This window comes from Camelus bactrianus, chromosome 27, assembly GCF_048773025.1.
Source record: "Camelus bactrianus isolate YW-2024 breed Bactrian camel chromosome 27, ASM4877302v1, whole genome shotgun sequence".
Taxonomy (NCBI): Eukaryota; Metazoa; Chordata; class Mammalia; order Artiodactyla; family Camelidae; genus Camelus; species Camelus bactrianus.
The window spans coordinates 26,265,454-26,291,821 of record NC_133565.1 but is presented as its reverse complement, the minus strand read 5'-3'; the positions used below and the strand labels follow the sequence as shown (position 1 = coordinate 26,291,821).

Genomic DNA, 26,368 nt, shown 5'->3' with positions numbered 1-26,368 from the left:
GAGGCATAGTTATGGTCATGCTCATCTGATGTTGTCTAAGATAGATAGAAAAGATTTGGTCCAAGCTCCCATCAGTAAAATGAATCAGACTATCTAAGGGGTGACATGCTCCTGGAAAGAATTCTTAGCTGGATGCATGGAAGATTGGGGTGGTGGGAAGTAGAGTTTTCAGAAACAGCTCTGACACAGTGCCCTGACCACCTTGCCTGGGCGCAAGGCTTGACCACAGTCCAACCCAAGTCTTGGCAGAACACACTATGATCCCTGTTGGAACAAGGGGAGAAGCAGCCTGGTGAGAAGCCACCCTCTTCTGAGGGAAATGCCACAAGGCCCTTTCTCCTCCCTCTTCCGAGTTTCAGTTGAGTGCAGGCCTTTCCACCTTGCTCCTCCTCCTTCCATTTAGAGTGTAGCTGCAGGCCATAAAATTGTCTGATTGTAGTTGAGTCGGCACCTCAGCCACAGAGAGACCTACCACCATGCTGCCTGTCATCTGGTCCCTCTGGTTCAGTGTTGGCCTGTGACTAGGGAAAGCTGCCACACCATGCTGGTCTTGCTTTTGCTGTCTGTGTGAGTAATAGCTGTCTGGATCTATTGGGGCTTGTCATCTCCTTGCTGGCTGGGTCTCATGGAAGTGTAGTAGGCACACCTAGCAGCTGCATAGTGTTCCTGGTCGCCCTGTTAGCTACCATGCTGCACTTAGGGCCTGCTTAAACTCTTGATAGAGGGGAAACTTTTAGAGCGATGGGAAAGTCTCATGTTTTCATCTGAGCGGTGATTACAGTTGTATATACATTTATTAAAACTCATCAAGCAGTACTTTTAAGACTTGTGCCATATACTGTAAGTTGCACCTCAATTTTTTAAAAAAATAAACCACCAGAGAACCAATAAGAGCTCTTGAAAATAAGATTATGATTGCCAAAATGAAAAATTCATTAGGAAGGTTGGAAGGTAAATTTCCCAGAACACAGGGCAAAACACACATAGAGGATGATGAACCCAGCTTAGCTCTTACACCTTAGTAACAGGCATTCTAGTTTAGCAAATAAATCTGGAAAAATATTTCTGAGGGTGATAAAAGAAAGGGGAGTAAAAACAATGAAATGTGTTTGTAAATCTAGTTAACCAACTAAAAAGTTGTTTAAGCAATTTCCCACAGTTTGTAAGTGACAGTGGAAACTGGCACAATCCTTTTGGGGGGCAATAGAATGCCAAGTATCAGCAGCCTTTATCAGTCCTTATCTGTCGCCCAGGTAACCTCACTGGTGCAAATTTGTCCTAAGGTAATAATTTGAAAAGAAGACAAGTGTGGAATTCATGGAGATGTTCACTAATGTGGTTTATTATGCTGCAAAATTATAAACAACTCAGATGCCCAGTAAAAGGAGAACAACAGGAAAACTGTTACTGACTGGTGGCAAGCACGGAGAGGGATGGTGATTCCTGCACCGTACCAATAGGAGGCAGCACCCCTTCGCCTGAGGAGCGCAGCTGCATCAAATTAAGGATACCGACACCGGAACCGGGAAAGGCTCGGAAAATGTACTCCATCGCTCGGCTAGTGAAGTGCGGGAGCAATGTTTATACCACCGGTTGTTAACATGCTTACTCTAGGAAGATTCGGAAAACCTAAAGTTGCGCGCCCCTCCTTTCTGCTCCGCAGCGCGCGAAGGCCGGGGACCGGACTGCGGCTGCGCACTGCGGACACGCTGCCGGCGCCCGGGGCCACGACGCTGACAACACGGGAGGCGCCGGCTGGCCCCCGGAGCCGAGAGAGGGCTGCCTGAGGCCCGGCTCCGCGGGGCGCACCGGCAGACAGCGGCGGGGCCGCGGCGAGCAGGCGGGGCCGGGGCGGCGCGTGGGCGCGGCGAGGCTGTCCCCGCCACGCACGCCGCTCGGCCTGGCGGCCGCGAGAGGCAAGGGAGCAGCGCCGGGTGGGTGCAGCGGAGTGGGGGGTGACGGGTGGGCGGGCGCTCGCCTTCGCCTGAGTCGCTGCCCCCGCGCCGGCTGCCGCACCCGGAATTGTGAGGGGCGCAGCTCGGCCGGCTGGGCTCGGAGCGGGGAGCGGGGAGCGGGGAGCGGGGCGCGGAGCGGTGCGGACGGAGGCCGGCCGCAGAGGTAACGCGCCGGTTGGGCGCGGGGAGGGTTACGAATGCCCTGGCCGAGGCCGGGCTCGAGCGGCAGAGCGCCTGCGGCGCTTCGGTGTCGGAGACGGCCCGAGCCCCCTCACTGGGCAGTTGTCGTTGCGGTCCCGGGGCCGGCAAAACCGGGGAGGGCCGCGGCCGGGAAGGGCCTGGAGGGGGCTGGGCTGGCAGACAGACGAGCAGCCGAAGACCCGGCGGCAGGTGCCGGCCCCCTGTGATCCAACTCTTTCTCCTCAGCTCCACCTACTTTGGCCTGGACCCAGCTTCCAAGGGCTAAAAATATTGCCCGGAGACTCCTGAGTGGAATCAGATCGCCCTAAGTAGGGCACAACGCTGCAGAGGCGACATAGCTCCCCAGCCCCAGGGCTGGAGGAAGACTCCGGAGTCGCCGCTCCTGCCCACGCTCCGCCCGGCAGCTGGCGGCCCCACTCCGCCCGGCAGGCAGGCAAGTGCGGTCCGCGGGCGGTGGCGGAAGGCACTGGTTCTCTGAAGTTGCCCCACAACCGAGCAGCTGTGCCTAGCTTCTCCCTACCCAGGGGATCTTCTACATCAATCACTGTTGACTTCCAAGGGGGTCCCGTAAATGCTCTATAAGCAGAGGCTGAAAGTTACCCACTGCAGGAATCAGAACTAACAGGGAGAAGATGTAGGGCTCTTTATGTTAGAAACAGAAGCTGTGGCTTCTTCTTAAGTTCATTCTGCGTTTTTGAATAAGAGAGGAGCTGTGCCAGGCACTGTTTCTGGTGAGTCTGATCCAAGAGGGCAGGGAGAAAGGCTTTCTTGTGAGTCTCTTGGGGGATTTAGCTAGCTATATCCTTTAAATCAAAACAGATACCAGTTTGTTCCTCTCAAATTAGAAGCACATGGCCAGGGAGCCTGGACACCTACCTCCTTTAACTAACTGCCTGTGTTTTTTTTGTAGGCAAGCTCTGAGAGCGGCTGGTTATAATCAGGAAGTTGTATGGTGAACTCAGGAGTCACAGCTGGGAAGTTGTTATTCGGTTGTTTTTTATAGCATCTGCCTGGGAGAGAGCATCATCTCCATTCTAGGGGCAGAGCTGCTACCAGGACCAGGCAGGATTGGCCTCAGATGTGCCTCTTTCTATGCTTTTTGTATCTCAACCAAGAGAATACGATCCAGGTTGGGTCAGGATCCATAGCCAGTGTTTGGAAGTTTGGGGTTTAGTGCTTGGAAGTTTCCTTTTCTTTGGAGTCAGGCAAATAGGTGTTCCTCGAGAGCAGCCCTCAGGAACTCATTGGAGCATTTGGTGGAAAGACCTCCAAGGGGATTTTGCCTTCTGGAGCTACATCTGATGTCCCTCCAGCCAGGTGTGTGTGGAGGCCAGTATGAAGCTGAAAAAGCAGGTGACAGTGTGTGGGGCTGCTATCTTCTGCGTGGCTGTCTTCTCACTCTACCTCATGCTGGACCGAGTGCAGCATGATCCCACCCGACACCAGAATGGTGGGAACTTCCCCCGGGTGAGTCATGCCTGGCTGCTAATCTCTTTGTATACAAATCATCTGGGATCAGGTTATTGCCCCAGCTGGAGAGTCATGTCAGCCCAGAGCAGGAATATTCTAGAAACTCATAGCTGAAAACAATGATGGTAAAAAAAAAAGAATGGAGAGAAAAAATGGCAATATGTACTGTCACTTTGTCCTCCTGAATTCTTGGCAGACATTGCTAATGGATTGCAGCATTCTTTCCCACTAAGCCCCAGTGCAGTCCTTGTCAGCACGATGCTCCAGATAGGCAACGCCAATTGTTGCGAGTAGGTGTGGGAGATGAAATCTTTGCCAACTGTGAGTTGGAGAGTGAGGGTACTCCCAAACCGAGAGGATTACAGTTCTCCGTAGTGGTGTGCAACTCTTCCCTTGCCTGCCCAGAGCCATGCAGCCCTGTAGGCTCATGGTCCTACCTTTGATTGGGGAGGGCCTCAGGTGTTGGGCCCTATGCAGAGATCCTGTGACGTGAGGAGCTGGGCGTGACTGCTTTCTGGTTTTTTTGGCAGAGTCAAATTTCTGTGCTGCAGAACCGCATTGAACAGCTGGAGCAGCTGTTGGAGGAGAACCATGAAATCATCAGCCACATCAAGGACTCCGTCCTGGAGCTGACAGCCAACGTGGAGGGCCCACCTGCCCTGCTGCCCTACTATACGGCCAACAGCTCCTGGGTGGTGCCACCAGAGCCCCGGCCTAGCTTCTTCTCCATCTCTCCTCAAGACTGCCAGTTTGCTCTGGGGGGCCGGGGCCAGAAGCCAGAGCTGCAGGTAAGAGTCAGAGCTGGCAGGGACCCACGGTGGCCATGGCTGGGGCACTGAGCTGCTCTCCTGCCTGGCAGATGCTGACTGTATCAGAGGAGTTACCATTTGACAATGTGGATGGCGGCGTGTGGAAGCAAGGGTTTGACATCTCCTACAGCCCTCATGACTGGGACACTGAAGACCTGCAGGTGTTTGTTGTCCCACACTCTCACAATGACCCAGGTGAGTGCCCAGCAGACCTCTGGGAGCCGGGCTGTGGAGTAGGCTTTCTGACGGCAAAGATGAGGGAGAGTTGAAGAAGAGGGTGGCATCTTCAGGGGACCCTATGTTGGCTCCTCAGGCTGGATTAAGACCTTTGACAAGTATTACACCGAGCAGACCCAGCACATCCTTAACAGCATGGTGTCCAAGCTGCAGGAGGACCCCCGGCGGCGCTTCCTCTGGGCAGAAGTCTCCTTCTTCGCCAAGTGGTGGGACAACATCAATGCCCAAAAGAAAGCGGCAGTCCGAAGGCCAGTGCCAGTTGGGGAGCACGGGAGGGCTGTGGGCCCTAGGATGGGTGTGAGGTTGTCTCCTGGAGTTGTGGGTACCAAGGGGCCAGGGAGAGGCAAAGGGAACCATGTCAGAGATGAGGCATGATGGTAGAGGGGCCGGGACTGAGAAGACAAGAAGTGGTAGTTCAAATCAAAGTAGTGTGAACACAGTTGCAAAAAAAGCACAGGGCCTAGCCCCTGGAAGCACGGACAGAGGTCCAGGGCTAAGCAGAGCCAGGGCAGCATGGAGGTTGGCTGGAGGGAAGGGAGGGCACATGTCTATTTTCTTGGCCTTGGGTTCGGGTGAGCTGGCTCAGTGAGGCCAGTACACATAGGTCCTGGCATCTGGTTGGCAGGACTGAGCAAAGGGTCTCCACCCCACGCTGAGTGTGAGTCCTTAACTCTAGGCTGGTGGGAAACGGGCAGCTAGAGATTGCGACAGGAGGCTGGGTAATGCCGGATGAGGCCAACTCCCACTACTTTGCGCTGATTGACCAGCTCATTGAGGGACACCAGTGGCTGGAGAAAAACCTCGGTGAGTCTGGCTCATGAGTGGTAGTCTGCGCCCAGAGGACAGCAGGTGGCTATAAGGCATAGGAATAGGCAGAGGTGGTTCCTTTCTAGGCTAATTTTACCAGCATGGACCTGGTGTGACGGCAAGAGGGGAACTGGGGCCCCAGTACTGGGAGGCCAGGTTGTGAGGCATTCAGGCCTCTGGCTTCTGTGCCCCTGCCCAGGTGCAACCCCGCGCTCCGGCTGGGCAGTGGACCCTTTTGGACACAGCCCCACCATGCCTTATCTGCTGCGCCGCGCCAACCTGACCAGCATGCTGATTCAGAGGGTGCATTATGCCATCAAGAAGCACTTTGCTGCTACCCACAGCCTGGAGTTCATGTGGAGGCAGACCTGGGGTAAGGCCAGGTAGGGTGGAGGGGGTCACAGAGTAGTTCTCACTGGGAAAGGACAGGGATATCAGAAATAAGACCCATGTGCCCTTCCAAGCAGACCAACAAGCACTGGTGGAGACTGTCAGAAGCTCTCTCCTTCAGGTTAGGTGGGGATCACATCGATCTCTGGCCTCTACGGGGCCTGCTATCTGTCCCAGGGGTCTGAGCATACTGTCCCTTGGAGGAGCTGAGGGCTCCACAGCCCTCCCTGTGTCCTTACCCTTGGCCTGCATGTCCTCTGCCGCCTTAAGTCTAGCTCAGGCCTCACGCTCTATCAGGGCTGCCTTTAGCTGGAGCAGATGCCTGTCCTCCTGGCATCCCTGTGCCCAGGCTGACTGCCTGATGTGTCTTCCACAGACTCGGACTCCAGCACAGACATCTTTTGCCACATGATGCCCTTCTACAGCTATGATGTCCCCCACACATGTGGCCCAGATCCCAAGATCTGCTGCCAGTTTGATTTCAAGCGCTTGCCCGGTGGGCGCATCAACTGCCCTTGGAAGGTGCCGCCCCGGGCTATCACAGAGGAGAATGTGGCTGAGAGGTATGTGCTCGCAGCCCTAGAATGGGCGTGGTGGTGCCATTTTCCCTCAACAGAGGAGTCAGGAGAGCTGGCCTCTGGTCTGGGCTCTGCTGCATGGGGGAACTTCTGGTTCTACATCCATAAAATGGTGGAGGGTTCGGGCCCACAGCCGCTACAGTGGCAGCTCTTTTACTGCGTCTCCCAGGAAAACTAGAGTGGCTCAAAGGAACCACCTTTTCTAGAATGAGAACGTTTTCCAGTGTCCTAACAAACTGTCAGAGCCAGCAGACTGACTCAGAGGTGAATAATTCTCAAATCAGGTGCAGTGCCGTACAACCTTTAGCCTGGGATGCCTTTAAGCTCAGGCCTCCTGCCTTGGCTTGAAGTTGGCCAGGATCCTCAGTGCTCTGTGCATCCAGAATCCCATTCAGAGGCACATTGCATCCCACCCAGCAGCCTCCAGCCTCCAAAAAAGCAGACCTGTTTCCTTTGAGAGAATCCTTAGGGACCCCTAAAGACGTTGCTGAAATCAGCTCCCCCGGGAAAGGGTGGATTATGAGAGAGCTAAACAAACGATTTAGCCAGAACTGGATTGGTCTTAAGAATATAACAAGCTGAGAAGGGGAGATTGTAGCTCAGTGGTAAACCGCATGCTTAGCATGCACGAGGTCCTGGGTTCAATCCCCAGTACTTCGTCTAAGAATAAATAAATAAGTAAACCTAACTACCTCCCCCCACCAAAAAAAAAAATATATATATATATAACAAGTTGAACTGGTTTTCCTGTTGCAAGACTCTGATTTCCCTGATGTCCAAGAGGTGAAGCATGTGACCAAGAGAGAAAGAAAGTGGTCTTTTGTTTCCAGAATCCAGAAATCTGACTGCTGATTCCAAGCAAGAATTTAGGGCTTTTAAGGCATGATTTTTCTTAAAGCAGCAGCTGTGATCTACAGATGCCAGGCCAGGTTTAGAGAGCAAGTCTTTGGCGGTAACTTCATTTTCTTCTTTAAAAGGCTTGTGAGGCTGGTAAATTAGAGGAAAGTGGTATTTGATGAGTTCTTTCTTGAGAGCAAAGTGGAAAAGAACAAGCTGGACCAGTATGGTTAATAGATTAGTGGCTGGTTGAACTGTGACACCCGTAACATGCCTATCAGGTCGGTCTAAAAAGAGAAGAAGGCTTTAATGATATGCCACAGGGCTCTGGTTTTTATTGATTTTATTAGTGACTTGTATGAAAAAGAAAATAATAAACGTTTATATATAGTTCCTATAATGTGCCAGGCATTGTTCTGTTTAACAAATACTAGTTTGTTCAGTTCGTTTCAATTTTCGTAATACTATGATGGTAGTTACTGATGTTATCCTCATTTTATAGAAACTGAGGCCCAGAGAGGTTAAGTAACTTACTCAAGGTTGCGCAGCTGGTGCATGGGAGCTGGCATTGGTGAAGTCTGGCCCCCAAGTCTGGGCTCTTCTCTCCCACTAACTGGTAGGCAAAACAAAGCTGGAGTGTCAGAGTCAGGATCCCAAAAGATCTCAGTAGGTTGGCACGTGGGCCATATCTACCAGATAAAATTTATTAGATATAAAGGTAAGGCTCCACCCTTAGCTTCAGAAAACAGAGTAGGAAAATTCTGGATGAGAGAAGATCTTGCTGGGCTCTGTGCACGGAAAACATGGTCACTGATGTCAGCATGGCGGGGGCCGCCAAGCGCCTGTGTACTTACACAGCTCCCAGGGTGGCTCTGGCCAGATTGGAGGTGTGTGGCCTGTCTTGCCTTGGCGGGTCAGCCCACCCTGGACTCCCATATTCAGCGCTGGGCCCCGCACTCTAGGATCCTGGCAGATGGGCTGCTCAGAGAACTGCTGGTGAGCGGATTCTAAACCGTTGTGTAGGGACCAAATAGCTGGAGGAGCTGGCATGGTGGAGCCTGATGAGAAAGCACAGGGAATGTGAACACATCTTTTATATGTTTGAAGGATAGTCATGGGGAGGAAGGACCGATTTGTTCTGTGTGGTGTCCAAGGGCAGAACTGGGGCCAGGGAGTTGAAGCCATGCATCAGGAAGAACTCTCCAGTTGTCCAGAGAACACTGAGCTCCCTGGGACTGGGTTTCCCACCCCACAAGGTATCTGCCCACAAACTGAGTGACTCCGTGATGAGGATGTATCAGAGGGCTTCCTTCATGCTGGCTCTGCTCCTGATCCTGTGTGACCGAGACTTCATGCTGGGCCCATTCCCCTCCCCACCCACAGGGCAGGCCTGCTCCTGGACCAGTACAGGAAGAAGTCCCGGCTGTTCCGAAGCAACGTCCTCCTGGTGCCACTGGGCGATGACTTCCGATACGACAAGCCCCACGAGTGGGATGCCCAGTTCTTCAACTACCAGCGGCTCTTTGACTTCCTCAACAGCAAGCCTGACCTCCATGTGCAGGTGTGAGGGGCTGCTGAGCTGGGGAGGGGCCTCAGCGGTGCTGCAGCCCAGCCCTTCCTGTGAGGTTTCGTGCTCCGTGTTACCACTCCAAAGCAAGGGTTTGTTCCCAATTCTGGGGCAAGATTTCCCTTTTGTGTCACAGTTCTTTCCCAGGCTCCCCAGCTTCTGTGAGTCCCAGAAGGATAGGATGTACCGTGACTGCCCTCTGCGTAGGCAAAATCCCTGCCTTTAGCCCCCAGCCACAGTATTGGGAGCCGCAACTCTCAGCAGACTCTAAAACTGATGGAAGCGGGTTTTTGGGGTCCCCACAGGCCCAGTTTGGCACCCTCTCTGACTATTTTGACGCTCTATACAAGAGGACAGGGGTGGAGCCAGGGGCCCGGCCTCCAGGTTTTCCTGTGCTGAGCGGGGATTTCTTCTCCTACGCGGACCGGGAGGACCATTACTGGACAGGCTATTACACTTCCCGGCCTTTCTACAAGAGCCTGGACCGCGTCCTGGAAGCCCACCTGCGGTGAGACCTGCCCCCACTCCAAGCTGGAGTGAGTAGAGTAAGCCTTTGGGGTTTAAGGAAGGGCTGGATTGGCTCAGAAGGGGCTAAAAGGGCATGGAGACCAAGACAGGTGGAGAAGGGGTGGGAGGAAGAGGAGCGGGGCTTGCAGCGTGAGGGTGGCCCCGGGGAGCTGTGTGGGCAGGAGGCTGACTTCTCTCTCTGCACAGGGGGGCAGAGATTCTGTACAGCCTGGCTGTAGCTCACGCTCGCCGCTCCGGACTGGCAAGCCAGTACCCGCTCTCGAACTTCGCTCTTCTGACAGAAGCTCGGCGCACACTGGGGCTGTTCCAGCACCACGACGCCATCACTGGCACTGCCAAGGAGGCAGTAGTGGTGGACTATGGGGTCAGGTGGGAGCCCTTTCCTCTTTCCCATCAGCTCCAAGCCTCTGCCCATGATTCCCAAAAGGAGGATGCACCAAGAGCTCGTCCTGCTGGCAGGTGGACAGCCTCTCGGTGGTCATCTCTCCCATGGTCCCTCTCCTGCCCGCCCTCCCAGGCTTCTGCGCTCCCTTGTCAACCTGAAGCAGGTCGTCATTAATGCAGCTCACTATCTGGTGCTGGGGGACAAGGAAACCTACCACTTTGACCCTGAAGCGCCCTTCCTCCAAATGGTGAGCCCCGCTTCTGCATCTGCTCGGGGGGACCCTCTGGTGTGTTCAGTCCCGTGCCAAGAGCTGTGGTATGAACGTGTTGCTCCTTTTCCTCCCCGGTCCTGGGGTGAAAGATGTGTGCCCAGCCCAGCTGGTGGTCCTTGTCTGGGACAGGTGGGGGGCGGGGGAAGCAAGACTCCAAGTCGGGCTGAGCCCCATGATGGTTCTTCCCTTCCCAACCGCTTCATTCCAGGATGACACTCGCTTAAATCATGATGCACTACCAGAGCGTACAGTGATCCAGCTGGACTCCTCACCCAGGTGAGCCATGCCAAGCACAATGGCAGTCCCTCCCTGGCTCTAGGCACCCTCCCACCCCCACACCTGCTGAACCATCAAGGGACTCTTGGCCTGGCTGCCATTCCAGCTTCCACTGCCCCAGAGCAGTGGCCTCCTGGGTGAGTCTACCTTCTCCCACAGGTATGTGGTGCTATTCAACCCACTGGAACAGGAGCGGCTCAGCGTGGTGTCCCTGCTGGTCAGCTCACCCCGGGTGCGGGTCCTTTCAGAGGAGGGTCAGCCCCTGGCTGTGCAGATCAGCGCACACTGGAACTCTGCCACTGACATGGCCCCTGATGTCTACCAGGTGGGGCCCGGCCTCGGCCTTGTGTGCTGATCCTTGGCCTCTCCCTGGGGCCTCACTCTGCCCTTCTACACCAGCTTCCCACCCTCCTGCTTGTGGCCCTCTTACTCCCCAGGCTGGTGACAGGAGTCCTGGGGAGAGGGGTTGCCCCAAGGACAGTCATTCCTGGGATTTGAGTCTGTCCTTGAGAGGAAGGTGAAGTTTGGGATACTGTGATGATGGTAAAAGTGTCGATTATGTTGCCCCCTCATTTGTTCATTCAGCATATGTTTGTTGAAACCTTACTGTGTGGTTACCATTTCATAGTTTTTCAGATGTTCTTTGAGACTTGTGAATGTCTGACAAGGGGCAAGGAATATCGCCTCCCCTTTCAGTGGAGGCAACAGAGGCCCTGGTGGGTACAGGGACTTGATCAGGCTCTCAGGGCCTGAACCCCAGACCTGCGTCCAGAACTGACACCCATGCCGTGGCCCGCACTTTCTCACCCCTCCCATGCCCACAGGTGTCTTTGCCCGTCCGCCTGCCAGCCCTGGGCCTCGGTGTGCTGCAGCTGCACCTGGGCCTGGACGGGCCCCGCACCCTGCCCTCCTCTGTACGCATCTACCTGCACGGGCGGCAGCTGTCCATCAGCAGGCACGAGGCCTTCCCGCTGCGCATCATTGACTCTGGCACCAGCGACTTCGCCCTTAGCAACCGCTACATGCAGGTCTGGTTCTCAGGCCTTACTGGGCTCCTCAAGGTAAAGGGCCAGGGGCTGGAAGCCAGAGGAGGGCACGCATGTCGGGGGGTCGTGCCAAGCTGCCTCTGCCTGGAAGCCTGCTGCCACCTGACTGAGGGTGGACCAAGGAGCGGGCCTTCTCAGTTCTGAGCTGACAGCACAGGGAAGTGGGCTTGGCTCCTTGGGGAAATACGTCCATGCCCTCCCAGGGGGCAAGCCTGACATGCTGGTGTGGGGCCAGGGGTCAGGGCTGTGTTTCTTGGCAGAGCATCCGAAGGGTGGACGAGGAGCAGGAGCAGCGGGTAGACATGGAGTTCCTCATCTATGGCACCCGCACATCCAAAGACAAGAGTGGAGCCTACCTCTTCCTGCCTGATGGCGAGGCCAAGGTACCCTAAAGACACTGCACACCCCAGCGGGCCCTGGGAGCCTCGTGAGCAGAAGGCACTAGGAGATGTGAATTAAAGTTCACATGCAATAAGGAAGGGCATGGGCCTTCCTCCAGGGTGACCCCAGCCTGCCGGGGTGCCTCACCCATGCTATCCCTGGTGGGTATAGAGGGCTGAGGAATACCACCTGGGGGCCTGGGCCCGGCTCAGCCACGGGTCTCAGCCCAGAGCCTACTGGGAACACGTCCTGCCTGACCATGGGCTGGTACCCCCCTGCTTTGTACTCCGTGCTGTGGGTTCAGCTGCCACTTGCTCTTTCCCCAGCCCTACGTCCCCAAGGACCCCCCTGTGCTGCGCGTCACAGAAGGCCCTTTCTTCTCAGAGGTGGTTGCCTACTACGAGCACGTTCACCAGGTGGTCCGGCTTTATAACCTGCCAGGTTAGCCTCACCAATGAGGAAGGCTGGGAAGGAAGTGTGGGCTCTGTGGGCTGTGACATGCTCTTCCTCCTGCCCAACAAATGTATCATTGGAGACAAGAATGACACCTAATTCTCTCAGAGTAGGGGTTGTCCAGAAATGCTGGGAATTGCCTGGGATTGGGCTGTGACTCACCCTCACGCCACTCAGCCCCTCCCGCTGTCCTGTGCCCAGGGGTGGAGGGGCTGTCTCTGGACGTGTCATTACTGGTGGATATCCGGGACTACGTCAACAAGGAGCTGGCCCTGCGCATCCAGACGTACATCCACAGCCAGGGCACCTTCTTCACGGACCTCAACGGCTTCCAGGTGATGGCCAGGGCCTGGGAGACCCCATGGAGCAGAACTTGAGCTGTTTACTGCCTCTTTCACAGGCCCCGGTGGGTGGTCTGCCACAACAGAGGAGGAGGAATCAGAGTCAAGAGTGATAAGGGGCTCAGATAGCGCCCGGACACTCTGATCTGCTGGCCTTGCCCCACAGGTGCAGCCCCGGCGGTATCTGAAGAAGCTGCCCCTGCAGGCCAACTTCTACCCCATGCCAGTCATGGCCTACCTCCAGGATGCACAGAACCGCCTAACGCTGCACACTGCCCAGGCCCTGGGCGTCTCCAGCCTCCACGATGGTGAGTGGGGAACAGGCGCTGTGTGGAGGGTGGAAGGCAAGGTTGAGAAGCTCATCCCTGACTCCCAGGCCTGTCCCCTTTGCAGGCCTCCCCACTCTCCAGTCTATGCAAACCATTAATAGCTCCTGTCAGTCACACACCAGCAGGCCTTAGAGGAAGGCAGCCGCCTGCCGTCACCCTTCCCCTGGTGTAAGCAGCTGTGGAGGTGACTGGGGTGGGGGGGGGTAGGTGGCCTATTGGATCCACTCCAGAAGCATCAGGGTGTTGGGTGATTTCAAGTGTGCAACCCCCTTCTCCTGGTCAGGGGTGGGAGTAGGGGAAGTTGGAAAAGTATGTTCAGCGTTATAATGAAATACTTAGCAAAGGAGAAAAGTACATCCTGCTTTCCTACTAGTGGTCATTAAAAGAGAGAATGACATTCTTAAGAGTCAAAACCAGGACATGAGGAGACTGACCTGGAACTGGTCACACCGGGTCAGCCCAGGTGGCTCTCGTATCCTCAGGATAAAGTGAATAGTTTGCACTTAGAGGCCTTGGAGGCCTTCAGATCATCCATATTGGGGATGGAACCTTTGTGCAGGGGTGAGCCAAGAGTGCCCAGTCCAGGCTCTGCGGGGTCCTGTGGTGAGCACAGTAGGGACCTGACTCCCTGCTGGAAGCAGTGTGGCTCTGCTGCCTCTTTGCCCAGGTCACCTTGGCTATAAAATTCCTAATCCAGTCCAGTGTCCCCAGTTGGTTCTCTCTGCCCTTCTGGAAAAACGTGCTAAGTGATTGTTTTATATGCAGGGAGTCCATTTTAGAATTTTGGGGTGTCTTTCTGTGGTTGCTCAGGGCTGGGGAGATAGGAGGGCAGATAGAGCCATCTATGTGGGCTCCTTTCAAGAGATTCTTAAAAAACAGGTGCTGGGAAAAATCCTCATCCCAATGTATGTCAGCTTTGCAGAGAGTCCTTTTCCCAAGCATATTTTAAAAAGAAAGCAGAGGTGATCATCTGCCACCTCTTGTCCCCAGGGCAACCCCAGATGACCTGTGTCTCTGCCTGACAAGCCATCTGGCTGTCCTCTCTCAGCCCTCCTTTTGACAGCTGCAGTGGGCAGAGCTGGAGACCACGTGTTCTAGTCCCAACAAAATCTGCCCACCCTGAGAAAACCTGCCCCAGGCCAGGGCCTCTGCAGCAGCTGCTGTTGGCTGATGATGGGGTTTTGTGTTTGCTGTTTACTTCATTTCATGCAGCCAGTCTAGAGACGGCTCCCTGCCTGGGCACCCAGGCCAGCCCTACTCCTGAGCCACAGAGCACAGGTGGTTAACTGCCAGGGTCAGGCTGCCTGCTCTGGGCTCTTGTTTCCTCCCCTGTGAAACCAGTCTGGCACTAAGCCCCTTCCAGCTCCAGGTTCCACAGCTGCTTTGTCCCCTGAAGGACTCAGCTTCCAGCCAGCTCCCTGAGCTTTCCCCTCGGGCCTGTGGTTGGGGTTCTTCTTCCAGAGGTTGGTGTCTGGGGGTGAGGGAGGCAGGCTGGGGGCTCACAGTTAACTTCCCCAGGCCAGCTGGAGGTGATCTTGGACCGGCGACTAATGCAGGACGACAACCGGGGCCTGGGCCAAGGGCTCAAGGACAACAAGAGAACTTGCAACCATTTCCGTCTCCTGTTGGAACGGCGAACCGCGGGCAGGGAGGTAAGTTCTGGGCCTCCCCTGAAGGAGCCAGGTCAGGCTAGGCTCCTTGGGTGGCCCTGGGGTTCCAGTCTGGGCTTGAGGAACGTACTGGAGGTGGGCAAGGGACAGTGAGAGTAGGGCCTGCTCCCCGGGGCGGCGGGGAGTGTGTCTGCGCTGTGCTGCTGCATCTCACGGAGCGCCCCTCTCCCACAGCACCCTGTCACCCTATCGCCTGTGCCCTCCTCATGCTCATCTCCCGCCTTCCCAACCCCATGTCCTCTAACCCTTTCTGCTCCGACCCAGCTCATCTCATGGCTTTCTTTGCCCCCACCAGCCTGGCTTTTTCTCCAAACTGGCAGCCATGCTTAGGGGCTTGATCTTTCACAACAGCAGGAGCAGGAACCAAGAGGTAAGGGCCAGCAATGGGGTGCTGAACTAGTGTTAGCGATTCGTAGCCAGAGTTGGAGCCTGTGGATGGCAGAGTCTGCTGCTCAGTGTCCCACGTCTGGGGCTCAGTCACTCATCAAATAGCTGCTGTGCTGTAAGGACTGAGAGGGACACAAATGCATAAGATATTAACTCTGCTCTCTGGGAATCCTCTCGTGAGTAGGGGTTGGGGACAAGCTATGTGTGTGAAAATATAAGGTAGAAAATGGGTGCGTGCACTGGTCCTGAGAACGTAGTGGGCCAAGGGGATCAAGGACAACTTCCTGGAGGAGGTGTCATCCATTCGCATCTTCGATGAATGGGAGTCTGCCCTACACACTTGAACCAAGGCACAGGATAGGAGGCAGGAAAGACAATGTGAGCGGGGAATGGCCATGAGTTCATTCAGCTAGACTACAGCTGCCTGTCCAGTGTGAGAACCACTAGCCACAAATGGCTATTTAACCATATTAAAACTAAGTACAATAACAAATTCAGTTCTTCATTTAAACTAGCTACACTTCGGGTGATCGATAGCCACATGTGTTGTCTACTGTGTTAGTGCAGATATAGGATATTTCCATGATTGTAGTGAGCTCTAATGGCCAGTGCTGGGCTGCCATCGGTGGGTAGGTTGGGGCAGACAGTAGTGGGCCTCGAATGCCTGGTGAAGAGTATGGATTTCCTCCTAGAGGCCAGTGAAGGATCTGAGCTGGGAGGGAGACACTGTTTGGACTCTGCCGTAAGCAGTTCAGTCCAACAGCAGGGAGTAGGATGGATCTTCAGGGAGACGGGAGCAGATGTGACAGGTTAAAGGCTATTCAAGCAGGAAATGTTGGTGACTTGAACTAAGCTTTGGGAGGTAGAAGCTGGGGCTGTTTGTGAGGACGCTGCTCAGTGGGAATGGAGATCGTGGCTGAGGGAAATGAGAGATTATGGACAATAGGAAGGAGGGTGGCACTAGGGACAGAAATCCAGAATGTGGAAGAGTAGCTGCCATGGAAGAAAGTTCAGCTTAGGCCTGTGAGTGTGATGTCAGGTCAGCCATCTATCATGTCATCCTCAGGCGGCACAGCTGTGGGGACCCTGGGGCCCAAGAATCAGGGCTGGTGCTGTGGATCCTGAGTCATGCTTGAAACCATGGGGTTGCCCCGAGGACTTTCTCCATCAGAGGCCCATCTTCCATGATGAAGCATCTGTCTGTCTTTTTTTCCATCTTTCTCCCTGCACTGAGAATTCTGTGTGATAGGGACACTGCTGATGGGAGTGTGTTGCTCATGATAGTGTTACGGAAGCAAAACCCAACAGAGTTAGAGGAGAAATGGCCAGTGAAGTAGCCCTTTCTCAGTCATTTGAGATGGGAAGTGACTGTACTTATAAGGGTCCTGGGGTCAGGCACCCCTGTATCCGGACACATCAGAGAGGTTCCTTCCAAAGGAACTGACCTGGATGTGCTTTTATCCTCACCCTCACCTTCTCCCGGCTCCACGTCTTCACCCACATCTCGGACCAATCTTTCAGGTCCAAGATGGCCTGTCTACCAGCTACCCGTCCCTCCTAAGCCACCTGACCTCCATGTACCTGAACACCCCTGTGCTTGCCCTGCCCGTGGCCAAGAGGCAGCTCCCAGGCCCTGCTCTGCGCTCATTTCATCCTCTGGCCTCCTCAGTGCCCTGTGACTTCCACCTGCTCAACCTGCGTACACTGCAGGCTGAGGTGAGTATCCTGCTGGGCACTGTACCTCCGGGACCAAATCCTGGCCTTTCGTCCCCTGGGCTCCTCCCTGTCCCAGTCCTGCCTTCTGGGCAGAGGTGCTGCTGCACCTGTGAGCCCTGCAGAGACCCCCTGCCCCCACTGCCCTTCGTGTGTCGGTTATCCAGGACGACAGCCTGCCCTCAGCAGAAACTGCACTCATCTTACACCGCAAGGGTTTTGACTGTGGCCTTGAGGCCAAGAACTTGGGCTTCAACTGCACCACAAGCCAAGGCAAGGTGAGCAGGCCCCAGATGTGGGAAGGGAGCCCCTGATGAGAGGAGGGCAGGGAAACGGAGCATCTGGGGATGGCAGGCTAAGCGAGCTTGGTGACGCTGCAACGAGGAGGTTACTCTGGGGCCTTATGGAGAGAATGGAGAAGCTGTCAACATTTGTTTTCAAAGCCTCTGAGGCCTGGCAGGGGCCAGTTCCAGACGCAGCATACAGATGGAGAACTTCGGTTCCATGAGTAGGTACTTCTGTCAAACAATTGGAAACACCAGAAATTAAAAACCAAAGTTCATCACGCTGTTACCTTGTAAGCTCTATTCATTGTTTAAGCCAGCAAACGCTAGCACTGATAAATGCCTCCGTGCGCTGGGTGCCAGTGACTCAAGTGAATCAAGATATGGTCCCTGTCCTAAGGAGCTCCCAGTCAGTGCCACAGTTCCTATCCTAAGGTCCACAGATAGGCTTCCGGGTTGAGTGAACTCATGTGTGTGTGTGGGCACCTTGCTGCGGAGAGGGCCCGTAGCTTCTGTGAGGTTCACACAGGTTACGTAGAGGAAGAGCGTCACCATCAAGTGTTCCGGCGCCCGCACTGCCCTGCACCTTCTGTCCTCCCCACAGGTGGCCCTGGGGAGCCTTTTCCATGGCCTGGATGTGGTTTTCCTGCAGCCAACCTCCCTGACGTTGCTGTACCCTCTGGCCTCACCCTCCAATGGCACTGACATCTATTTGGAGCCCATGGAGATAGCCACCTTTCGCCTCCGCTTGGGCTAGGCTTCTTGTGGCCTGAAGAGAACGTTCATCCACAGAGACTGCCTCCTCACATAAGGTCGGGGTGGACGAGCCACACTGGGTATCCTGTCCCGATCTACCTCTCAGAACTGTGACAGACTGGGCTCTGCCCTCATTTTCTGTTTATTGTGGCTTCTGTGTTTGGGGGCAACCCATAAGCCCACTGTTGGGTGGGTGGGGCAGACGCCAGTGAGATGCAGGAGGGAAGGCCCTTGGTCAGAGTGAGCAGTGCCGGCCCTGCTTTGGGTTATGAGTATATCCACCTAGTTGGGCACAGGCTCAAACACCTGTCCTTTCCCCCAAATGGGATGGAGGAGAAGCAGGGGAGGTCAAGTGGGTAACAGCCCAGCATCAGGGTCCCCGTAGGCGAGAGCTGGCTCTAGGGGAGTCCTGTGGTTATATAAAGACCACAGGTCCTGGTGTGATGAGCAGGAGCAGAGTGAAGCCAGGAGGTGGGGAAGGGGACCGAGAGTTAGCAGTGGGGTGGAGGAGTAGAAGGAATCGCTGCTTTCTGTGACTGCTCCTCTCTAAGTGCTCCCTGACCTGCACACCCTGGCCAGGGCTACAGAGTGGCAGGAAGGATTCATGAAGACCGTCATGGCCAGAGGTCATAGGACACTTCAGGTACCAAAACCCCATCTCAAACTGGCATCTCGGTCTCTGTTGATTTGTGGGATGGTGGCAGGGGCACAGAGGTTCTTCATCCTACTTGACTTCTCTTTGGTTCCTGCACTCTGTGCACCTCTGTCCCCAGGAGCTCCTCCCTGTCATGGGGATGTTTGATTGGGCATATTTCCTTTCCCTGGAAAGAAAGTGAAGCCTCTAGGACCCGGTGTGGTGGGGAACTTGAGAAGGCTTTCAGCACCGTCTCTATGGTCAGGCATGAAGCTTCACCCACGTACATCCTTCTACTGGAGTATTCGATTTCTAGTGCAGGGACGAGGAATATGTAGATGAAATTAGGAGGCACTGTGGCTACTTATCAGCCTTCATCAAAGCTTCGGTTAATAGAGCAAAATTTATGATAGTCTGTATAGATGCTGAAATGATACTGGGTAAAATTTAAAATCTATCCCTTATTAAACGCTTAGTAAGTTAAGGTTAGAAAGAAACATCCTAATCGAGATAAAGGTGTCTCTGTCTGAAACCGGCAGTCACTGGCATTCTAAAGAGTCAAACAACACAGGCACTCCCAGTCAAGTCAGAAGCTGGCCAAGGACATACTGTTACTTAGCCATGTTCTGGCACTGCTAACCCCTGCAGTGGCGCAGATGAAAGAGGGGAGGAAGAGTTACAGCTGTCATTATTTGCAGACGACAGAATGGCCAACCTATACAGCCTAAAAGAATCAGCTGAATTAAGAGCATCCCTTGAGTCTACCCAAACGATGCACATCACATTCCTGTACAAATTCTGTTCTCTCCAAATAAAGTCAATGTACTCCAGTGAGATTGGATACTTTTTGGAATTTGATAGGTTCTAAAGTTCATTTAGAAGAGGAAATGTGTGAGAATACTAAGGAAATTATGAATGACAGTGTGTCAGAGCAGTGGTGCTGAGGCAGGTAAGAGGCACTTGTCCCATGGGACTTCTCAAAGGACTCTCGATCAACCATGAGTTCAGTCATTGTGACCTGGAAGTGGGATCAGGCTGCTGGAACCAAAGGGACAGCCCAGCAACAGACCCAGGTGGAAGGGGATTTGGTATAGAACACAAGGAGTATTTTAAGTGGGAAAAGATGGATTATTTAATAAATACTACTTCAAGACAACTGCCTAGCCATTAAAGTAAGAGATCTCTACCTCACAGTTTCCACAAAAATTAGCTCCAGAGGGAAAACCCAGAAAACTAAACTACAAAATTACTGAGAAAAATACAGGATATTTTTGTACCTCTGGTGTAGGAAGGTCTTTTCTACACATAACGTGAAACTTAAAAGCTATAATAAGGGAGAAGATAAACAGGTTTTACCACCAAAAATATATTGAAAGTTTCTACATGATGGAAACCATAAAGGTTAAAACACAAATGACTGATGTGGGAGAAAATATTTGCAGCCCTTAAAAAAATCAGTGAGTACAGTTACTTTAGGAGAAGAGCTTGCTCCTTAGAGCAAGTCACTGGGGACTGGTAAGCAGTCACCTAAAGATTCAAGAGTGACCAGCTGAGTTCTTCCAGATCATCCAGGGTCCTTGCAGCACCAGGCCAGGGCGCGTCAATATCATAGTGGAAGATTGTCAGTGTGAAGTGCTTAGCCCGGTGCCTGGTGCATCTAAAAGCTCAGTAAATATAAGCTACAATCATATTAGTAAAGGACGCTAAACAGTTATACTACAGTAGGTGTTATTTGCTAGTATAATATAATTTATAATCAAATGGTATAGAAGAATCTGTGAACCCCTAGGCAATTAGCAGAATAAAGCCTAATTCTCTTTGGAGGTCTTAGATGTGCAATGAAATTATTCATCTACCAGGAACTAAAATGTTTACTCCTAACACTGGCCTTTTAGAACTATGTAAGGCAGCATTGCTCAAGGTGTGGTCCAGAATCACCAGAATTGCTTATTGAAATCCCAGCTTTCTGGCCTGTCCTGACCACGGCTGCTCCTTTAGCCTTGGTGCTGGAATGGGTATCTGTGCAGCAGAGCCATGGATCCCGGAGACTGAATTGTAAAAAGAGCAGGAAACAAAATCTCCCTTTAGTGCACAGAGGGAAAAGCAGATTCCTTGGCACAATTTATTGAACCAATAGCTGGGCATAGGGGCCAAAGAATCTGCCATTTTAAACAAGCTCCCAGGTGAGTCTTTTGCACATGTAATTTGGAAATGGGCCGACTATTTTAAGGCTAGCAGCAACCCTTTCCCACGGAGTTCTGACACTGAGGCCTCACAGGTTTGGGGGTTACAGTCAAAACTGAAATCAGGGCATAACACAGAAGCAACTTCAACCACTGGAAAGGGGCAGGATTCCGTTCTACAACTCTCCATCTGCTTAGAACCATTCTGTTTCCATGAAGAAGGGAGGGCTGTATGGCCAGCATGGACCATGAGAAGAAAGGCAGACTCAAACTATGTAAAAGCTGGGTCTCCCAGAGCAGGGTGGGCCAGGCCCAGACAGCGCTCCAATTTGGCTTGCCTAGGGGATGGGTATAACCATGAGCACCTGTGTGGAGAGAATGGCATCTTTACCTGAAATTGACCTGCTTACTACACTGCCTGTCACTGTAGTTAGCTAATGACACTTGTGCACGCATAGAGGGAGAAATCACAGTGTGGGTGGTAGGAATGAGACTTACCATCCAAAAGAGAGATCTCTGAACCAATTTTTGTTTTTCCCTAACAAAGCTATGTACAAAGAACAAACACTTCAAGGGGCAATTTTCATAGAAGTGATAGAGAAGAAACCAGTTCCTTCACAACAAACCTCAATTTTACTTAGGGTCAGTGGGAAATCTGATTTGATCATAACAGTTGCCGGGACCAAGTGATTCTGCAGAGAGTCTCCATCCATGTTTGCTCTGACTTTAGACCTCCCTAGTCAAGAGTAAACCTGAACTGAAAGAACTCTGAAATCCGGTCATCTAGGCACAGGGAGCCTGTGTGGGGTTGAGGATAAGGACTCATTGGCATTTGGAATGTGACAGGGTTGAAGACGTAGGACACAGCATTGGGCGTAGAAGGCCTGAGCAGCTCGGCAGAGGAGGAAAGACTGGGGTTTCCTTGTCGGAATGCCTGGGGACTTGCATTCAAACTAGAGGAGTAAGCACACATGTACTGCTGCCCCCTCAACTCCTAATGCCTAGGAATACTAAATAAAGTATTAGAAATATAAAAGCGTCGTAATACTTAAGACAAGAGGAAATCTCCTTCGACCAGGAATGGAGAGAACAACTGCAGCCACAATGGAAGCTGAGGCTGTGCGGCTCACACGCAGGACAGGGAACCAGGAATAATGCAGGGATGTCAGGACACCAGGGCCTGCCTGTCTGAGTGAGGAGTGCAGGCAAGAAAAAAGAGGCTGCAAATAAAACCATGACAAAATCCAAGCAGTCCAAAACAAGACTTTGAAAATGTGTATAATTATCAAAGGGCTCAAAGAAGATACTCATCCTTATACTGAGAACATAAATGAGAAGGGGCAGATTTCCCAAATTAGAAGTCCTGGAAATGCAAAACTACAATTATTGAAATATATGTATGAGCTAAACACTAGATTAGGTGCAAATGATAGAAACTTTGTGGGTTTGGAAGATGGACTGAGGAATCATCCAGAACACATCACAGAAATAAAATGAGAAGCTAAGAGAGATGCAGGATAGACCGAGCAGCCATGACACAGTGTTTAATAGTTTTAGGAGAGACTAAAGAGAACAGGGAAGAGGAAACAGTCAGAAACTCCTTGTGTAAATGAGGAAATGTAATTATTTAAAATTATCAGAAAAAAAATTATAGTAAAAAAAAAACAAAGATGGAGAGACAGTGAGTGAGAATTAAGGAGGGAGGGAAAAAAGACCCAGAAATCTGGCAGATCCTTGGCTTTCACTTTTAATGTAACAGCTGTTAGCAGGGACAGTCAGATCCTCAGGGTGGCCAGGAATCTCTCTATTGTTCTTCTAATTCTAGGCCAGAAGTAAAACTTTTGGTTCCCAGGCAAGCAAAGGCCAAAATAAGCATACAAGTAATCTGTGAAGTCTCCTATCATCACAGACTTAAGGTAGTAATGTATTAACATTAATTTACTTAAAGTAGTAACATATTAACATTAATTTTCTGATGTTGATGGTTGTAGTTTGATTTGTGTAGAATTTCTTTGTCCAAATACTAAAATATTTAGGAGTGATAGGGCATCAGGTCAACAAGTTACCCTCAAGTGGTTCAGGGGAAAGTTACATTGTACTTCCAACTTTTCCATAAGTTTCTTGATTGCTTTTTTAAAAAAGTATTGAATTTTAAAAATCCACTACATTGGCTCAGATTAAACAGGTTATCCAGGAAGACCTCAGACTTGTAATCCAGATCCATTAGCTTCTTTATACGTGCTCTTTACTATATTCAGTATGGTTGGAGCTAACCTCAATTTTGGTCATTCTTGTCTGCTTGAAAAGGCCCAGCAATGTGGCAAAAAGAAAGATTCTGGTCCTGATTCTGTCATTATTCCATCTATTTATCATTAACAAGTCTTCTCACCTCTTCGAGCTTCGTATTTCATCTATAAATGAAAACAATAATCCCTATCTCATTTGGTTCTTATAAAGAACAGATGAGGTAACACACGTGAAAAGGTTTTGTAAAACATCAAGCACCTTGAGACCCCGAAGTCGCCTTTGACCTAACAACCTCCGCATCCCCCCACCCCACCCCGAGTGTATTCTTTTTATTTGGACTAATAAGCCTTAACTGCTCAGCGGCGACCAAAAACCCATCCATTACTTGATCCCTCCACGCGGACACGTTGAAAAGCTCCTCCTCCTCTTCCAGACCCCGCCTACCGCCTGGCTCCAAGAGTGGGTCAGTTCCCAGGCCACTTCCCGAGGCACCCGGAAGTTCCTGTCGCTTAGCAACCCAGGAGCGCTAACGGTGAGGCGGGGTGGGCTGCAAACTGCAGCAAGTTTCAGCTGCCATCCGGAATATGAGGGAACCGCAGTCCCCCACTGGCCCCATCATGTTGCTGCTGGGGGCTCGCTCATGCTCAGCAAGAGCTACCAGTAACCTGGTTGGCACTCCTTTCCAATACATATGTCAACTTGTCCAACTTTCTTAATGAGGAAGACTACCAGTTTTTGAGCACCTACGTGTCAGGCTCCATCAGGCACGTTACATAATCCAACCCTGATAATTACATAACCTAGCTCACGGATAAAGAAACCAGGCTCTGAGGGGTTGAGGCCCTCAACCTGAGGGACCTGTCCCAGGGGCACATAATTGGAACCCTGCCCTACTGAAGGGGAGGTATCCCATCTACTGGCTCCCCAGTGGAGAGGCTGGAGAAGGAGCAACAGCAACTCAAACCTTTATCCAAATACTTTATTTTGCATAATGACTTTCAAATCAGCAGTTTTAAGCCCAAGTCCCTGAGGGGCCAGAGATCCCATAAAGCAAAATAGCAAACAGACCCAAGACCTGGAGAAGGGGAGTGAATGCATTAGAAATAGATGGGGTGCATGAGATTACAATCTGGGGCTCGGTTCAGTTGGCAAGGGATCTTCAGAGTGAGAAAAGACAAGTGTTTTTGGTCTCTAATATCTGGGCTGAGCGAACGAGGGAAGGAGCTTGGGAGGTACCAAAAAGCAAAAGCTGGAGTATGAGTCTTCTCTGGTCTGAGCAAGGATGGAGTCTGTGCCACCAGATGGCTCCAAGCACTGCTCAGAGTGTCAGCCCCCGCTCCTTAAACAGCTGCTTTAGAGCCTCTTCCAGCTGTGGGTTTGTTCCCTGAAGACCCTTCACCACCTGTGCTGCCCACTCGAAGTATTCCTGGACTCGGTATTCAGACCATCCTGCATAAGAATGGACAGAAAAATGTTCATGTCCAGGACAGCACTGGATTTTGCCCACTTTCCTAAAGGGCTTGGTGCAAGGCCATGAGATGAGTTCCTGATGTTAGGATTTGTCCTGAAGACTTCTCCTTGGCCCAGGTACTGTATTTCTACTGTAGGAAAGATCAGAGTGGTCTAATAAGATTAGTTCAGGGAATTAATAAGAACACTCAGGCTTTTTTTTTAAGGGAAACTGATCAACCTTTGCCTTCAGAAGGTGGGCACGCCTCCCCTTTCCCTCCGAAAAGATGTGGGAGCGTACCCTCTGGAGTGCAGCGGTTCAGGTCCCTCAGATTGTACAGCTTGTCTGCCAGCTTCACCAGTTTGGCCCCAGGGCTGCTGTGAGGTGCATGCTCCACCTGCAGCCGCTTTCTCTCCTGCCTGGGCAGAGTCTTATCATCTGTCACCTCCTCCACCAGACGCCGCACTTGAGCCCCAAAGTGGAGCTCCACCTCATCCAGGGTGGTGTCTGTGTCCTCTACCGTGTCATGGAGTAGAGCTGCCTGGGGACAGGCTTCCACTCAGTCCTGTGACACCAGCCAAGTGGTGCCCAGAGCTAAATGGGGCCCCTGACCCCCACCCCAGCCTCCTAGCAGAGAAGGAGGAAAGTTACCTGTAACACCACAATGTCAGTGATTCCCGCCTCATGGGTCAGGATCCGAGCCACACCTGACGGGGTAAAGCAGGAAGTGAGACAGGAGGGAGTCCCGGGGCAGTGTATTATGGGTTTTGTAGAGCCTGATGTGACCCCTCGCTAGCTGGGTGACCTTGGTCAAGTCCCTTATTCTTTTTTGCATGTCTGCTGTACAAAGGGAACAATCATGCCTACTGCCCCAGGTTGCTGTGAGTCTTAAACACCTGGCACAAAGCTTGGTACTTGGTGCTCAATGAGGTGCATGCCCTCCGCATTCCCTTCCCGAGCCCCACCCCCTGCTGCCGTTGCTCCCCCGGCGGCGCGCCCACCGATAGGGTGGTTGATATAGGGGGTCCCTTCGGGGTCTTTCCGCCGCTGCCGTTGGTGCTTGCGAGCAGCGAAGTCCGCAGCCTCCAGCAGCTGGGCCACCTCGGAGCCCATCGCGCGGTTGGGGCGGACAACTTTGGTCCCGGGAGCCCGGGGAGCGTGGCCCGAGAGTCCACAGCGCCCCCTGGCGCCACGGAGGCCCGAGGATTGTGGAGTCTGGCCCAGACGAGTTCCTCTGGGGCTGAAGTGAGAGCAATGGTGTGGGAAGCTGCCTTCATCATCGCAGCCCCTGATTCACTGCAGTCTGCTGAGGGTGCAAAAAGAATGTCCTGGCTCTATGGGAGCCCACAGCTTGGGGGAAGGAGGAAAACAGACAAGAAATAAGACAATGACCTTACAGTGTCCTTATAGTGTCCAGGGCAGAAAGGCACAGGGGACTATGGTAACTTGCAAGAAGGACAAGTCACCTAGTTTCCCCAGGAGGGGCCTCTCTCACCATAAAAAGACAATCTTCAACCTGTCGATGCGCTGAAAATTCTTAAAGTGCTCTGAAAATATTTCTCCCTGCAAGGATGGGCCTGGTTGCTATGGGCAGGGGAGCATCACATTTGGGGTCAGAAGACCGTAGGGCCTGATCTTCTGGAAACTGGAGCCTACACTGGGAGCCCTCCCTAACTGTTTCAGACTTAGGCTCCCAGGCCGCAGTGCTGTTTCTGTAGGAATTGTCTTCTTTGTTCTCAGGTGCTGGAAACAAAATTTACATTTATTTCTTGTGCCATGAGGGTTCCTATTTCAGTCCCCAGGCACTGCTGTGGGCCTCTGGGGTGATAAGTATTGTCATTGCTGTTCTGGGAGCATGATGCCTCTGTAGACTCTAGGACAACACAGCACGGCTGGCTGGTGGCCTTTGGCCTTGTGGAGAAATTGTCTCATCAGGTAGCATCTATGAGGTATGAGGGGTAAGAGAGACCTGGCGACCCTGGGAGAGCTTTCCTTGTGAAATGGGGTTGGCTGGTAGCTAAGTATACTCCAGTCCGATTGGTAGCTTTTGTACTTTGGCTGGTAGCTGGGGCAGATGAGGTCTCGGGGGAAATGTTAACAAAAACACTCGCCCTCGGTTTTCACCTAGTCTTAGTGGTTGCCATGATGCAGAAGTTAGGGAGGGAAGCTCCAAACGCTGAAAC

General features: G+C 52.5%; 2 protein-coding genes across 10 annotated transcripts; one reads left to right on the top strand and one right to left on the bottom strand.

The window, feature by feature from the left end:
- The first annotated feature begins 1,531 nt into the window (after window positions 1-1,531).
- MAN2A2 (mannosidase alpha class 2A member 2) lies at window positions 1,532-19,139 on the top strand. 9 transcript variants are annotated; one of them, XM_074353919.1, is made up of 25 exons: window positions 1,534-1,934; window positions 2,382-2,589; window positions 3,067-3,623; window positions 4,157-4,414; window positions 4,486-4,630; window positions 4,749-4,920; window positions 5,349-5,476; window positions 5,679-5,852; window positions 6,246-6,432; window positions 8,668-8,845; window positions 9,157-9,359; window positions 9,566-9,748; window positions 9,897-10,011; window positions 10,244-10,311; window positions 10,471-10,636; window positions 11,136-11,372; window positions 11,618-11,740; window positions 12,065-12,179; window positions 12,393-12,526; window positions 12,699-12,840; window positions 14,380-14,513; window positions 14,827-14,901; window positions 16,440-16,634; window positions 16,799-16,909; window positions 17,520-19,139. In XM_074353919.1, the coding sequence occupies exons 3-25, from the start codon at window positions 3,492-3,494 to the stop codon at window positions 17,670-17,672; spliced, it is 3,528 nt and encodes a 1,175-aa protein (XP_074210020.1). In that variant the 5' UTR covers window positions 1,534-1,934; window positions 2,382-2,589; window positions 3,067-3,491; the 3' UTR covers window positions 17,673-19,139. The 9 variants fall into 9 exon arrangements, with proteins under 9 accessions (XP_074210019.1, XP_074210020.1, XP_074210018.1 ...); XM_074353913.1 differs by lacking the exon at window positions 14,827-14,901 and having other exon boundaries at window positions 1,539-1,934; window positions 3,474-3,623; XM_074353912.1 differs by lacking the exon at window positions 14,827-14,901 and having other exon boundaries at window positions 1,539-1,934; window positions 3,470-3,623.
- Window positions 19,140-23,696: 4,557 nt separating this feature from the next.
- Window positions 23,697-25,348, bottom strand: HDDC3 (HD domain containing 3). Its single transcript, XM_010955094.3, has 4 exons — window positions 25,187-25,348; window positions 24,837-24,892; window positions 24,486-24,726; window positions 23,697-24,184 (listed from the first exon to the last, which is right to left on the bottom strand). Exons 1-4 carry the CDS (start codon window positions 25,296-25,298, stop codon window positions 24,054-24,056), a joined length of 540 nt encoding a protein of 179 aa, XP_010953396.2. The 5' UTR covers window positions 25,299-25,348; the 3' UTR covers window positions 23,697-24,053.
- Window positions 25,349-26,368: the final 1,020 nt, after the last annotated feature.